This window comes from Papilio polytes, unplaced genomic scaffold, assembly GCF_000836215.1.
Source record: "Papilio polytes unplaced genomic scaffold, Ppol_1.0 DF824493.1, whole genome shotgun sequence".
In the NCBI taxonomy this organism is placed as follows: domain Eukaryota; kingdom Metazoa; phylum Arthropoda; class Insecta; order Lepidoptera; family Papilionidae; genus Papilio; species Papilio polytes.
In genome coordinates, this window is record NW_013524711.1 from 1,012,024 (window position 1) to 1,028,420 (window position 16,397).

Genomic DNA, 16,397 nt, shown 5'->3' on the forward strand with positions numbered 1-16,397 from the left:
GCGTTGCGTCGCGAACTGCCAATTTAGTTGTTGAGCCACAACTCAACGCTTGACGTGATCTGAACTTTTGATCCTGCAGAGCTTACACACGTCAAAAATGGGTAAAGGCAAAGCTTATCCTATTGGAGAACGTAATATTATTTTAAAAGTTGTTAATTTTTTCTATAAAGAAAAACAAGTAGGATCTCCAATAATACCCGTAAAGCGTGCGTTAGACCGCGCTAGTGAGGCTACAGGTGTCTGTATTCGTACTTTACGAAACATTAAAAATGAAGCCAAAAAATTAAGAATAACTGCTACACCAAGTACATCTTATATACATAAAAAAATTCCAACTCCGAAGAAGTACAAGTCAAGTGAGAAGAAACAAATAATGGAATCGAACATTGAGAGTATAACAAGCCTAGACTCAACAAATCTTTGCATGTCTTGTTTATGTGTGGATCAGCCTCTCCAAGAATTGAAATCGGGAAATATACTAAACTATTATTTGGATTGTATTCGTGAAGTTACCGTAAGTATCAATAGCTATATTTTTGTGGATGTTTCCCAATGGGTCGAACATTCGGTGGGCATAACTTACATTTTTTGCCAATTTATTTAACGAAATCTAATAAGAATTATTTCTAGCCTGAAAAGGTTACAAGCGATTAAATATCTATTATTTGCGTATACATTTGTATTTTTAATCAATGTCGCATGTATTCGGTGTGGTTGTGGTATTGCCAAGATGGTCATCAATACATAAAATGTTATTTATATATAAATGTTATATATACAGTGTTAAATATGTAATTATTTATTTTTCAGCTTAATGACATTCCAAAGTCTGTAATCGTATGCTGGCAGTGTGAAGCAATGTTGAGAAAAGCTGTGAACTTCAAAGAACATATTAAGGAGACATATAGAATAATTCAAACATGTACAAATGAGGTTGGTTTGCTTTTTACATGATTAACAAATACTTCATTTTGCTTGGTACTTTGTCAGCATGAAATTAGAGATAATAAAAAGTATAGCCTATGTTACTTAATGATGACATAGCTTTTTAATGGTGAAATAATATTTTAAATTGGCCCAGTAGTTTTTGAGTTTTCTCAATACATATAAGAATTAAAAAATACAAGTCTTTACTCTTTATAAAAGTATAGATTACTAATTGTACTATAACCATTCCTTGTAAATTGCTTTTTTTATTAAGGTGAGTAAAAAGTACTTGTACACATAGTTAATTTAAAAACTGGGTTACTATATAAAAAATTGTCTTCTTCAAGTCTATATGTTCCTGGTAATCTCCAGAACCACAGCACTAATTTTGATGGTACTTTGACGGGAAGGTAGCTAATGTATGCAAAAATAATATAGACTAATTCTTTTATCCTTTGGTCACTTATTCCCAAATCTATACTAATATTATAAAGAGTATAGATGCATTTTTGTATGTATTGAAATAACTCAAAAACTACTGGGTTGATTTCAAAAAATCTTTCACTATAAAAAAGCGATGTTATCAATAAGCAACATAGACTGTGTTTTTTAATTTCTTTTTTTTTTCATAGTTACTAAGGTCCCTTAGAATGCCAGAAACACTTTTTTCAAAATTCACCACAATTTTTTTTTTTTTCAGAATTATGAACATTTGTGTAAACCAGCCAGACTAACAGTGTATAACAATAAGTCTTTAGATTTATATAGTGATTGTAATCGGATTAATGATTGTAATGAAATTGATTCCAAAGTGACAAATATTAAAATTGAACATGAAGGTAAGTTTTGTATATTAGCTTATAGTTAGTGACTTATATTGCTCCTTATTCTACTCCCTGGTCGGTTATAATCAACCAGGCTACACTGCGGGACTTCAGATCATCTTCCTCCTTATCCTTCTCCCATAGTGGTAGAGTTGCCGTTGTAGTGGCACAGGTTTTGTCCTCCACATAACTCTGGCATACTTCATCTCAGTCACTCCTTTCATCATATCACCTTTCACACAATACATCTCTTTCTATGTCTACCTCTACCGGAGTACCACACTCAGAACCAACCTTCTCCTTGTGACATGCAATTCTTCCCTTACAATATGCACATAGCATGCTAACCTTTTACTCCTTACTGCTGGAGTTCAGATATCATTGAATTTCTTCACATATCACAAACATCAATTTTCTTTAACAGTAATCTATATCTATACTGATATTATAAAGAGGAAGGATTTGTATTTTTAGATTTTTGTATATACTGAAAAAACTCAAAAACTACTGGGTCGTAAACCAAATTCTAGAATTAGTTGGAATGGAAAAGGAAATAGTAAAATAACAAAAAATCTACTAATCTATACTAATATTATAAAGAAGAAAGATTTGTATTTTTGTATGTATTGAAATAACTCAAAAACTACTGGGTACTTTCAAAAATTCCTTTACCGTTAGAAAGGTAATTTGTCAGTGAGTAACATAGGCTATATTTTTTTAATTACATGCAAGCAAAGTCGCAAACTATAGGTAGTAAGTTATATAATTTCTTTTGTTATAAATTTCAGATGAAGATGTAAGTAATAAAACAAATATGCAAACAGATTTTGAACCAAATGATAATATAACCTTAAATGAAGAAATCAATAGGATAATAGTATGTATTTTACTTAATTAAACATTTGCCTTTATCTTACTAATATTATAAACTAGCTTTCGCCCGCGACTCCGCGTGGAATTTAAAAGAACAAAAGTAAGTAGCCTATATGTTCTTCCAGAGTATTCTCTATATCTATACCAAATTTCATCGAAATCCGTTCAGCAGTTTAGGCTACAAACTCTAATAAACATCCATCTAAACTTTCTCATTTATAATATTAGTATGATTAGTATGATGGAAGTTTAGATATATGTTTGTTAGTTTGTATCCTAAACTGCTGGGATCTTGATGATTGTCATACATGTAGAGGACAGTCCGGAACACATAGACTACTTATTTTTGTTTTTTTTTTTATCTGTACATGCATAGACCCTTTTTTAGGTGTTAATATGTCATTTACTATACACTAGCTGTCCCCCGCGACGCCGTGATCTTCCAGACTATTATCGATCCTCTACATTTATGACAATTATCGAGATCTGTTCATCTGTTTAGGATACAAACTTACCAACATACATAAACACTTTCGCATTTATAATATTAGTAAGATAGATTTATTTTCAGTTTTTGTGCCTTTCCCACCAAATTGTATTATATGATAACAATCCAACATGTAAATGGGATGGAAATGTCGATTTTATTCCGTTATCTGACAGTGACGTCAATTTAAGCTATCTGACCCTCTATCAGCCAGTGATGGGACAACCTCTAATTGTTTAAATAGTATATAAACATGTCTTGTAACAAGTCTATGATATATTTATAAAGGATAGGAAGTCTGAGAGTAGCCCCAGTGGTTAAGGAAATAAGGAGTAAAAGGTTAGAGTGGTATGGGCATGTTATGAGAAGGGATGAATCGCATGTAACAAGAAGGATGTTAGTTATGAATGTGGAGGGGTACATCGGTAGAGGTAGACGTAGAAAGAGATGGATGGATTGCGTGAAAGGTGACATGATCAAGAAGGGAGTGATGACTGAGATGACGGATGATAGAATGCTTGGGAGGACGAATACCCGGTGCGCCGACACTACGGGAGTAGGATAAGGCCTGCCTCTCCCCTGGGAGATGATGATATATTTATAAAGGAAAAAAATGTTTGGATATGTATTATTTCTTATTTCTATTGAATTCAATATAAAGGGCAACTTTATATTTTTTTATCTATGAAGATATTTACATTTAATTTTAGAATCAATATGATGAAAGTTCAATAACCCATACAAGAAACTCGGACAAACAAACAGATGAACTAATACAGAATAAATATAATAAAATCCAGAATAAACAGAACAATACAGAAGGTAAGTAATTTTTAAGTTTCTGGAGTAAGGTGTAAGAATACTAAATGGAAAAAAACTCAAAAACTACTGGGGTTATATAAATAATTCTTTCACCTTTAGAAAATTACATTATTTTAGATTGATATAGGTATTTTTTTTATTAGAATTCTTTATGAATTATTAAAAGGGTAGATATTTAGATATGTTTGTAATCATTTCTTATATCTATTGAAATACTAAATTAGACAAAAGAATAATTTCAATACAATGTATGGATGGATGTTGGCAGACTTATAGAGGATAGTCTGAACACATGGGAAACTTATTGACCGACTTCCCAAAAGAAGGAGGTACTTAATTCGTCTATGTGTTTTTTTTTATTTGTGTTACGGTATATCTCCGCTGCTAGTGGACCGATTTCTATAATTCTTTTTTTATCCAAAAGGTAATGCTTGCAGGTGGGTCCTTGTTTTGTTTGATTTTTGGAGTCAGAGACTACGACGTAGTTAAATAGTTTTTTAATATGCGGACGGAGTTGCGTGCGTATTAGTGTTTTTATTAAAATTTTTGTTTTAGATAGTTCAAATATTGAGAATGAACAACAAAAACTTCCTGAACAAAACAAGAGAGAAAGAGATAGCAATCAAGATGTTAGAAAGAGAAGGAAATGTGAAAATCAAAACGAAACGGTATGTTTACATTTGTTAAAATTTACTTTTTTTTGGTATTTGTGAATTTGTTTCCTAGTAGTTTTTTTTTTAATAATAAACCCCAGGATTGTCAATTTTGTACAACTAGCTGTTCCTGTGCGGCTTCATCCGCATGAAATTATAAAAACTTTATTTTACCTATAATAGTATTATAAAGAGGAAAGATTTATATTTTTTTATGTATTGAAATAACTCAAACTACTGGGGCAATTCCAAAAATTATTTTACCATTCAAAACCTACGTTATCAGTAAGTAACATAGGTTACGATTTTATTATTTTTTTTAATTTCACACCGGCAAAGTCGCGAGCAACAGCTAGTTGTTTACATTTTTAAATTTTTTATTGCAAATACATAAATGACAAAGGCCTTTGCAATTGGGTATACCGTTACCAGCAATCTTACTTCTTTGATGTCAGCTTGTACTTTTTGTCTCTTTCCCGCATGACAGTTTTTCCCAAATTATTTACTTCCTAAGTTTAATAGCGTGAAAATGTATAACCTAAAGCGTGTCGTAAGTGTAGGGCTTTTTATTAAAGTGAGAATTATTCAATAATATGCTGTGATTGCTGACATCCTACGCCACAAAGAAGTGTGTTTACGCTTTATTATTTTAGTATAGATTGCCATTAAAAGATTTTAATATGTAATGTATGTAATATTTTCAGTGGGAGAACTCACAGAATGAGATATTAACAGTGAAGATGAGTTATGAAGAGATGTTGTCAGAAAGAGAGAAAGAGAAAGAAAGAGAAGTATTCACAAAAACTCAATACAAATGTGATACTTGTATTATAGGTTTTGATAACCCCAAATTATACAATATCCATGTAAAGAAAAATCATTCTCCGGTAAGAATTTCCTATATTACATTTAAATATACTTTACTATTTACTATATTTACTACTAGCTGTTCCCATGCGGCTTCGCATGAAATTATAAAAACTTTATTTTATTGTTTACATTTGTCAAATTCTCAATTGCAAATGTCACAATACCGATTTCTCATGGTAAACTTGCTTTCTTGATGTTGGCAACTTATGTTCTCTTTCCCACATTAGGATTTTTATTCAAAATATTTACTCCTAAGTATAATGGCGTGAAAATATATAGACTAAAGCGTGACGTAATTGTAGGACTTTTTATTAAAAAACGAATTATTTAAAAATATGCTGACATTGCTGACAAAGTAGTAAGTTTTTCAGTTTTTTCAACATATACAAGAATATTCGGTGTGCTCGCCGCTCGTTTGCCCCCCTTTATTATAAAAAAAAAAACACAATTCGTCTTTATAATATTAGTATAGGTTATATATATTTTTTTTAATTTCAGGATATAGGAAATCATATCTGTTTAATATGCAGTACATTAACTTCAACTATTGAAGCGAGTAAAGAACATTATAAAACACATTTTTTGAGGTGAGTTTTTTAAAATACATATTTTTTTATAATTAATCTATCCTTTCTAAGAAAAACATAAATTTTGAACTAGCTTTCGCCCGCGTGGAATTAAAAAAAATGTGTAGCCTATGTGTTCTTTCAGACTATTCTCTACATCTGTACCAAATTTCATCAAAATCTATTCAGCCGTTTAGGCTACAAACTCTAACAAACATCCAACTAAACTTTCGCATTTATAATATTAAGTAAGATCAGTACGATATATTGGAATTTTCAGAATTTTGTCTTCAAATACAAATATAGTTTTATTTTTTTATTGAATAAATTGAACTTATCCAGTAGTTTTTGCCTGTGACTGTCTGTGTAAAAAAAAAAGAAATTTAAGATTTTGTTCTACATATATGTCAAATTTCATCGAAATCCGTTCAGCAGTTTAGGCTAAAAACTAACATCCATCCATCCATCCAAACTTATTTATAATACTAGTACCTAATGTAATTTCTTTTTCTAGATATGAATGCAAAATATGTAAAGAAAGTAGTCTAAATATATTCGCTATTGAAGAACATTACTTCAAAATACACGGGAAATCATCAACACAACACAACAGTGAAATTTCAGAATTCTCTTCAGAGTATGTTATTAAAAAAACAATTAAAAACATATCTCATATCACTCAGTGATAATGAAACTTTCTTTTAGTCAAAGAATTATTAAAATTGACCCAGTAGTTTTTGAGTTTATTGGTTACATACAAATAAAAAAAATATCCTTAAAAAATTTTCATATTTGAAATAAATAGCGCGAAATTATGATACAAAATATAAAAGTGCATGTATTTAAAAAAAAAATAGTTTGTCGACGTTAAGCTTTAATTAGGGAGGAGGGATTTGTCCCACTTAAAGAGTATGCAAATTAGTCATTTATTGATCGGTTGGTGAGCCCCTTTTCGCCAAAAAGGCGACATTTCTTCAGAAATATTGATTTTTTAGTGATAGTGATGATGACTTGGACATTTTACAACTATTGGATGATGATGATGACTTTCTTTCACCTCTGTGCCCTACAAAGGATCGGCAGAGTAAGTATTTATAACTATATATCTAAACTAGCTATTCCCATGCGGCTTCGTCCGTATGAAATTATGAAAATTTTATTTCATTGTTTACATTTGTCAAATTAATAGCAAATGTCAAAATGACATAACATGACAAACCTTAGCAAACTTTCTTTCTTGATATTGGAAGCAATTTTTGTGTCTTTCCCACATTAGGGTTTTTATCCAAAATATTTACACCCTAAGTTTAATGGCGTGAGGCATTACGTAAGTGTAGGGCTTTTTATTAAAAAAATATTTATTCAAAAATATGCTGTAATTACTGACATCTTGGGCAACAAAGAAGTGTGTGTTTACGCTTTATTATAATAGAATAGATAGATATAATAAAATTGTCTAATATCGTTAGTAAAATGTCAGATTTCAGGAAGATGATGCATTTGTGTTGCTAGTAATAAAAATCGCATTATAAATGTTTGTCTGTTTGTCCAGCGGTTGTTCCGGGGAATCTCCGAAACGGTTGGGCTGATTTTGACCGGACTTTCACTGGAGGGTAGCTGACATAGACCAGTATATTATAGGTTATTTTTTATCTCATAAAATTAGTAATAAAAAAAATAAAGTGTTAAAATTAATTTTTAATAATTATAACTATAATTGTTAATAATTAAAGATAATCAAGAATTGTTTTTTAACTTTTCTATTTCGAGTTTTAATTTTTCTTTTTCTAAATGAAATAGTTCTTCGATAATTTTTCTTTTCGTTTCGTAATAATTTTGTATAGCTTTATCTCTTGCAACTCTGCTCTCGTTTACTCTATATTTCCGTTGAATACCTTAAAAATAATTTAAACCTGTATGTAATGGTTAAACTCAAAAACTACTGGGGTATTATGAAAAATTCTTTCACAATTGGAAAGCTACATTATTACATACTGATAAAGGATATATTTAATGATAGTTTTTGCTCAATTTAATGCGGAATTAAATAAAAAATCTCATAATGTGATAATGTAGTGTTCTAATGGTTAAAGAATATTTAAAATAACTCTAGTAGTTTTTGAGTTTATTATTACAGAAATACAAAATGTTTCTATTTAAAAGTCTGATTACTAACTAGCGCCCTCGACTTCGTCCGCTTGAAATTAAAAAATTATAAAAAATAGGCTCAGTAGTTGTGTTATTCCAATACATACAAAAATACAAATCTTTCCACTTTATAATATATCTATACTATAGACTAGTTTACGCTTGTGACACCGTCTGAGTGTTTAAAAAAAGTAAGTATCCTATGTATTCCAGACTATCCTCTACATGTATGACAATCATCAATATCCCAGCAGTTTAGGATACAAACTAACAAACATACATATAAACATTCACATTTATTAGTAAACTAACTGTTCCCATGCGACTTCATCCGCATGTAATTATGAATTTTTTTTATTGTTTACATTTGTCAAATTGCAAATGTCAAAATGACATGACATGATGACAACCTTGCTTCCTTGATGTTGGCAGCAACTTATGGTCTCTTTCCCACATTAGGGTTTTTATTCAAAATATTAACACCCTAAGTTTAATAGCGTGAAAATACATAGCCTAAAGTGTGACGTAAGTGTAGGGCTTTATATTAAAAAAAGGATTATTCAAAAACATGCTGTAATTGCTGACATCTTAGGCAACAAAGAAGTGTGTACGCTTTATTATAATAGTATAGATATAGATTTCTTATCAATTACCTTCAGTTTGTGGACTATTGGTATGTTTGTTCCCACTTTCAACATCCTCCGGTATAATACTAATTATTTCTATATCTTGCAAAGGTAAGATTGCATGATTTTTTAAAAAGAAATCAGGATTTGAACAATTTGAGGCATCATCATTAATTAATTGTGAATCACCTCCAAATTTATCTTTATAATCATTTATTGGACTATTCAACATAGAATATACTTTGTCTAATACTTCATCTGGTCTCATATCAGGTGTTCCACCATCCTTAAAAAAAAAGCTTTTGCTTGAGGCTTGTGTAACAAACTCAAGTGTGTTTTTCAGATTATGTTCTATTTGTGACTTATAGAGGTCTATTTACATGTTTTGGATATAGTAACAAATATCAATCCAAACTTTTACATTTGAGGACTATAAGTATCATCATCATCACCAGCTCACTATACGTCCCCACCGAGGGGCTCAGAGCCTACCCTAATAAGGGATGACTAGGCCATAGTCAACCACGCTAGCCAAGTGTGGGTTGGTTGACTTCACACATATCTTTGAATTTCTTCGCCGATATGTGCTGCATCTCGATGTTTTCCTTCACCGTAAGAACGTCGGGTAAATTATGTACATATGAAAATTCAAAAAATCGAACATCACAGGTACAGCGGGATTCAAACCCAAGACCTGTAGATTACAAGTCAAGTGTTCAAACCACTGAGCCACCGACGCTCTGCTATAAGTATGTTTGGTTAATATTTTTTAGTTTTTAAACTAGGCATAATTATAGTACAAATGAACTAAGATTTAGTTGTATTTGATAAAAAATTAATAAAGGGTTTTTATTTTTATACCACTGATTTATATTTATATAAATTGACTAGCTGTTGCTCTTGACTTGGTCTATGTCATTAAAAATAACCTATGTTATTCTCTGATGTAGCTTTTTAATAGTAAAAGATTTTTTTTATATCGGGCTAGTAGTTTTTGAGTTATTTGATGGATGTGTGGTGTGACAAGATTGGATAAAGTTAAGAATGTGTACATTAGAGGAAGTTTGAAAGTAGCGCCAGTGGTAGAGAAATTGAGAAGCAAAAGGTTAGCGTGGTATGGACATATTATGCGACGAAATTATGGGGACATAAACCAGAAAGTGTTGAGATTGAATGTGGATGGAGGATTCTGCAAAGGAAGAGGAAGACCGAAGAAAGTATGGATGGATTGTGTGAAGGAAGATATGCTAAGAAAGGAGTGGATTCAGATATGACGGCTGATAGAGATGTATGGAAGAGCAGCACATACTGTGCCGACCCTCCATAAGGGATAAGGGCAAATGGATGATGATGATGAGTTTTTGAGTTATTTCAATACATACAAAAATACAATTATTTATCATATTAGTATAGATTGATAATAATATTAAGTATTTATATATTTGAATATTTATATGGAAGATGTTTTTTACTTTTTATCTCCTAAAATTTGTTTTATTTCTTACCAAAATCCACTACCCCATCCCATTGTAAGAGGCGGTTGGAAAGGAAAGAATTTCCTTTTAATAAAAAGTAATGTTACCATTTTATTTATTTGTATAGATGCATTACGTCTCCTGGCATTTTTTTTTCAAATTCTCCCATTTTAAACGCAGTTGTCTCCACGTCCTCTCACACGTTCCTACTTTTTTGTTAAATGTTTGAGCAATGCGAATCCATTCCTGAACTTTCAGCTTATTTGAGGTCGCATTCGTTTTTTTATTTTTTAATAATATGTTACTCGCTTCGACTAACTTTAGTAAAGCTATAGTTTCATCCTTAGTTAAGGGTTTTGACTAAAAAAAAAGCAAGTGTAAATATTAACAAAACATTTCAAACATACGATCGTTTATTTTAATTAATTCTAGAAAGGTCGTTTGCCTTGCAATTAATGGAGATAATTGCGAGATTAAAGGAGATAAAATTGTTTGGAGATTGAATATTGGTTTCCCATTATACCTACAGTTTGACTCCATATTGAACATATTCCTATGCAAATTATGAAATACAACTCTTGTTGTACAATTTATCTCTAGCTTTCTTAAAAATAAAATAAAACATGTATTTTCATTGAATATTGGTGGATCTGATAATAAACTTCAAATTAGGGAATTTCTTCGCCATATTTATAAATACAATACGTTCACTTCACGTTCCATTTCTATATCTTTATTTTCTTATTTACAAACAAGATATGGGGAAATAATTTTAATAAAAGGACAAGTAGTCGCAATATTTTAATTTCTATAAAGGATCTATAGATTTTTGAATATCTTGCTGAAGTCTTATCCGATAAAAGAAAACGATCCCTATTTTAAGATAATCTTGATTTAAATTCAATCTCGAACTTAAGATGAAGTAATATGAGTTTATTCATAAATCATTACCGATTTATTCGCAATTATTATTTTAATTTAAACGTTACATGGACTTTAAAAGTATTAGTAATTATTTAGCTATCAAATATAGTTATTTAAAATGTTCAACATCTGACTTTTTAATCTGTGGTGGAATGTTATTCAAACTTTTATGCACTCTATAATTTTGAAACACTCTATAATCTATAACTAAACTATTGTCAATGGTTCTTTGCATTTTAGTTTACAGTTGCAGTTTTTCTATATTTTTATATGATTCTAATATTCAAATGTTAAAAATCATATAAGAATAGAATAGTTTATATTACTTATATCATTTTGGACATATTCATGCTGTGTCTGTTACTTTATTGACTGAAACAATGGCTATGTTTCGATCGTCTCCTAGAGACGTCGTATATCGTCCTCCTATTAAAAGAAATTGTGATACAAACCCTGAGACTTACTTTTGTAATATCTGTTTTGATGGCTGGGACAGCGAGACTGAGGTGGAAATACATCGTTCTGTAGCCCACAGGAGGGAAATTATGAAACTAATGAAAAATTCCAGAGCCACATACTGTTGTAGGGTAAGTTACAAACTTTACTATTTTTTTTACATTTTAAATTGATTTACACAAATAGTATCTCATTTATTATGTATTTAAATCGTAATATTTTAGTACTTAATGTTAGTTTAGATAGTAATGTATGTAAAATAAATTCCTATAAGTAACTTTCTAGTTATAAGAGGTTAAGAATTTACGCGCGACATTTCGCGTAAGATTAATGTTATAAAATGTTTTCAGTTATGTGTCAAACCGCATTTAACTTACGAAGGATTATTAAAGCATATCAAAGTTCGTCATCTTCTTAGTGATGAGAACGCAACAAGAGTTGAAAGAGAAATATTTATTTGCAACACATGTTCTGCGCTATTCTTCAACAAATTGTTAATGCAAGTCCATATAATAACATTTCATATGGGTGTTGACAAAGACGCGACATTTGCAGCATGTCCAAAGTGTTACAAGATGCAAAGAATTAAGTCTATGTGGTAAGTCAAAGACATTGTTAGTTTCTCTCTTCAAAATAAAAAAAAAGAAAATTGTCTATGCATTCTTCCAGATTATGCTATACATCTGTGACAAATTTCATTAGGATTATCTTTACCCCCTCTAAATCTGTGTCGCCAGCTCACTAATTCCCCACTAAAGGGCTCGGAGTCTATCTTAAGTTATTGGTGACAAGGTCATTGTTAACCATGCTGCACTGTAATTTGACTTCACACATCTATGAATTTGTTTGCCAATATGTGCAGTCATGTTTTCCTTCACCATAGGAATTTTGGGTAAATTATACACATTTGAAATTCAAAATAGCAACTGATGCTTATCTCTGTTGTAGGTGAACCAATTTTAACGGAACTTTAACTGGCTAGTAGATGGTAGTTGGTAGAAAGTAGGCATTATTCCAAACTGTCACCCCACTCTGTACATGAGAATAAAAAGTTTCATCTATCCTTTTAGTCCCACTATCACCAATATGGTGACATATGGAACCTTTAAGAAATAAAATAAGTTCCAACCGTCACCTTGTTGCAAAAGGTGGGACAGCTTAAATTTTTTTATGAGTCCCCATGTGGGAACAGAGCGGTGTGACGGGTGGATTTGACGGCGGAGGAGACGCATAGGAAGAGGAAATATCCTCTTTATGTGCTCCTCCTCCTTCAATTAAGGGTAGGCAACGCAAAGCAATTGCGAATGTCTATGGGCAGCGGTCGCTTCGCCATTTTGGCGGATTCAGGTAGTCGCTTGCTCGTTTGCCACCTTATATTGTAAAAAACAAGAATCATCCGAAAGTAGATGCATTTTTTTTATAACATAAGATGGCAAACGCGGCCACCTGGATCCGCCAAAATGGCGAAGCGACCGCTGCCCATAGACACCTGCAATTGCAGATGCGTCGCTTAACCTTATCCGACGGAGGAGGAGACGCACATAAAGAGGATATTTCCTCTTCCTATGCATCTCCATCGTCAAATCCACTTCCCCTTCCCATCCTCTCATAAGAAAAGGGTGGTAAAGAGAAAGGGACTTAAATTTGGCCTCCGGGACCACAGTCATCAGACGAAACACGGAATTGCTTCCACTTCACTGTCTTCTGTGTGGTCGTGGTATTACACCGGGCGTGCCGGCCCATTCGTGCTAAGATATTAAAGTGGGCACTACCACTGTCAAAATATGGAACTTAGAACTTAGACTTAAATTAGGAGCATGTGGGAATGTTATACCCAAACAATTTGTCTTTCATTGTATAACAATATTTACTATGTAATCCATCTTTATTACTATTAAAATTACAGGTTCCACTTTCAAGGTCATCATATACAGAGTGTATCGTGTTGCAAAATATGTTTGGAAAAATTCAACAATCGTGTCGACCTGAACATACATATGAAGGAGCATAAGAAATATTTATTCTGTGAAATTTGTCAATACGAGAGTAAAAATGAATTATACTTCAAAGAACATTTAAATACAAGACATAAGTTAAAATCGATTGATTTGAAAGAAGATAAGAGATGTTGGAAGGATTATTTCGTTCCACGATCTTTTGGAGATTATAAAACAAGTGTCATATTAGATTTACCAATGAAAGGTGTTTCTTTAGCGTATTTACAAGAACATAATATAAGAATATGCATACTATGTAGAGAGATATGTATTGGTGAGCAAGAAATGGCAGATCATATGCAAAATCATTATGTGGAGAAAGCAAATAAACAATATGAACATATATGTACTTGCGGGGAAACATTTTCAACAGTCATTTTATTAAAACATCACATGTTTAAGAACCAAGGACATTGTAAAATGGGTGAGTAAAATTACAAATTTATATCTATACTATTATAATAAAGCGTAAACACACACTTCTTTGTTGCCTAAGTCAGCAATTACACCATATTTTTGAATAATTCTTTTTTTAATAAAAAGGCCTATACTTACGTCACGCTTTAGGCTATATATTGTAACGCCATTAAACTTAGAGTGTAAATAGTTTGGAACCCTAATGAATGAAAACCCTAATGTGGGAAAGAGACCATAAGTTGCTGCCAACATCAAGGAAGCAAGTTTGCTAAGGTTTGTCATGTCATGTCATTTTGATATTTGCAATTGATAATTTGACAAATGTGAAGAATAAAATGAAATTTTTATAATTTTATGTGGATGAAGTCGCATGGGAACAGCTAGTATGTAATAAAATTGGAGTGTCTGTAATACCAAAAGAAAAAAATCCAGATTTTGGGAACATGGTGTATTTGCGTTGCTGATAACAAAATCGAATTTAATTTTTTTGTCTGTTTGTCTGCAAGTTGCGTTTGTTCCGGGTAATCTCCGAAACGGCTGGGCCGGTTTCGACCGGACTTTCACTGGAGGGTAGCTGACATTGACGGCCATATTATAGGCTACTTTTTTCTTAATATTGCGTGGACGAAGTCGCGGGCAACAGTTAGCAATATTAAAATGAGGAAATATTTGTATTTTTGTATGTATTGAAATGCCTCAATTAACTATTGGGCCGATTTTAAAAATTCTTTCACTGTTAGATAGAAAATTTATCTATGAGTCACGTAAAGTTTTGAACTTTCAAATTTCACGCGGACGAAGTGGCGGGCATCAGCTAGTATTTTATATTAAATGTAGTATTTTATAAAAATTAACGTCTTTATTTCAGAGTTGGATGAAGATGAGAATACGCTTGTAATAACGTTTGACGAAAATTCATCTTGAAAATAAACTGGTTATATTGACGTAGAAGACATCGAGAAGGCACAGTCATAACGGATGTTATATTGGAATTGCAGATGATTTTGGCGGTTTCAGGTGGCCGCTTGCTCGTTTGCCACCTTATGATGTAAAAAAAATATTCAGATATTCCACTGATGTCAACAAATAGATAGGTGTAATGAAAGACGTGTTTCTAAAATGAAACAAAAAATTTATTTGATCTATGTTGTGGCTCAACAATTTTTCAACACAATTTAACCCTTAAGTGCATATTGTTGATAAAAGTCTTCAAACAAATGTATAGTATTTATTTAAACCGAGGTTTTTTAACTTATTTTTCCCTAAATCTGATAAAACCTATACTGAATACTTATTTCATTAAAATAAAAAATGCATTTAAGGGTTAATGCGATACTAGCTTTCGCTCGAGACTCTTTTGGAATTAAAAAAAATAGTCTTTGTGTTCAGACTATCCTCTACATGTATTCATCGAGATCCCAGCAGTTGCAAACTAACAAACATACATATAAACTTTCGTATCTATACTATTATAATAAAGCGTAAACACACACTTCTTTGTTGCCTAAGATCTCAGTCACTATAGCATATTTTTTAATAATTCTTTTTTTAATAAAAAGCCCTACACTTACGTCACGCTTTAGGCTATATATTTTCACGCCATTAAACTTAGGGGTAAATATTTTGCATAAAAACCCTAATGTGGGAAAGAGACCATAAGTTGCTGCCAACATCAAGGAAGCAATTGCCATTCTTTGTCATCATGTCATATCATTTTGACATTTGCAATTAAATTTGACAAATGTAAACAATAGAACAATTTACATAATTCCATACGGATGAAGTCGCATGAGAACAGCTAGTTTATAATATTAGTAATGAAGTTAGTGGCATTTTAAATGGATTTTTGTTACTTTGTAGATTAAACTCTCAAAAAAATGCCATAGATGTAGAGGATCATCTGAACTGAATAGTTCTGTTTAATTTCACACGGATAAAGCCACGAGCGTAAGCTAGTTGTTTATCTTAGTTTTTAATATATTTAAAGTATTGCCATATAATAATGGACAAAGACAATGGGGATGTTTCCTAATTTTTGGAATTGCTTTTATTATGTAGATAAACCATATCTAAACAAGAAAAAAAATATAATAAAATCATAGACGCAACATTTCATTACAAAAACACTTAACTAAAAACAACTTCTTCAAAGACCGCGAAAACGCCTCATGACGTCACTTCTTTGCTAACAAACCTCGCGTCGCGGTCTGTCAAAGTCATTCAAAGTGACCAGACGTAAATTGAATTAGCTATTCAAATAACTTTTACTATTTTTTTTTTTCGTCATAGTGATTGAAAAATTTGCTCGTAAAATATGTCGTAAATATAAAAA

General features: G+C 31.5%; 2 protein-coding genes and 1 long non-coding RNA gene across 3 annotated transcripts in view; 2 read left to right on the forward strand and 1 right to left on the reverse strand.

Annotated features, from left to right (window-relative positions):
* LOC106110612 overlaps positions 1–7,657 on the forward strand; it is a 33,316-nt gene extending 25,659 nt beyond the window's left edge. The window contains exons 8-18 of the mRNA XM_013292533.1: positions 80–514; positions 811–933; positions 1,628–1,766; positions 2,540–2,628; positions 3,822–3,933; positions 4,489–4,601; positions 5,291–5,473; positions 5,955–6,043; positions 6,537–6,659; positions 7,018–7,106; positions 7,572–7,657. Coding sequence (XP_013147987.1) covers positions 80–514; positions 811–933; positions 1,628–1,766; positions 2,540–2,628; positions 3,822–3,933; positions 4,489–4,601; positions 5,291–5,473; positions 5,955–6,043; positions 6,537–6,659; positions 7,018–7,106; positions 7,572–7,639 — 1,563 coding nt within the window. The 3' untranslated portion in view covers positions 7,640–7,657. The remainder of the gene's footprint in view (positions 1–79; positions 515–810; positions 934–1,627; positions 1,767–2,539; positions 2,629–3,821; positions 3,934–4,488; positions 4,602–5,290; positions 5,474–5,954; positions 6,044–6,536; positions 6,660–7,017; positions 7,107–7,571) is intronic.
* Positions 7,658–7,844: 187 nt separating this feature from the next.
* On the reverse strand, positions 7,845–9,260 carry LOC106103274. Its single transcript, XR_001225616.1, has 2 exons — positions 8,824–9,260; positions 7,845–7,917 (listed from the first exon to the last, which is right to left on the reverse strand). It is a non-coding gene; the product is annotated as an uncharacterized LOC106103274 (long non-coding RNA).
* A 2,157-nt stretch (positions 9,261–11,417) lies between these two features.
* On the forward strand, positions 11,418–15,431 carry LOC106102822 (PR domain zinc finger protein 15-like). The gene is made up of 4 exons (XM_013282447.1): positions 11,418–11,782; positions 12,002–12,249; positions 13,558–14,072; positions 14,934–15,431. The coding sequence occupies exons 1-4, from the start codon at positions 11,576–11,578 to the stop codon at positions 14,987–14,989; spliced, it is 1,026 nt and encodes a 341-aa protein (XP_013137901.1). The 5' UTR covers positions 11,418–11,575; the 3' UTR covers positions 14,990–15,431.
* Positions 15,432–16,397: the final 966 nt, after the last annotated feature.

Bases quoted from the DNA above. Each gene is read 5' to 3' on its own strand.
- LOC106102822 (XM_013282447.1), top strand. From the start codon at position 11,576: ATGGCTATGTTTCGATCGTCTCCTAGAGACGTCGTATATCGTCCTCCT. The intron at 12,250-13,557 runs GTAAGTCAAAGA...TTAAAATTACAG, and splicing joins CAAAGAATTAAGTCTATGTG to GTTCCACTTTCAAGGTCATC. The intron at 14,073-14,933 runs GTGAGTAAAATT...TCTTTATTTCAG, and splicing joins CCAAGGACATTGTAAAATGG to AGTTGGATGAAGATGAGAAT.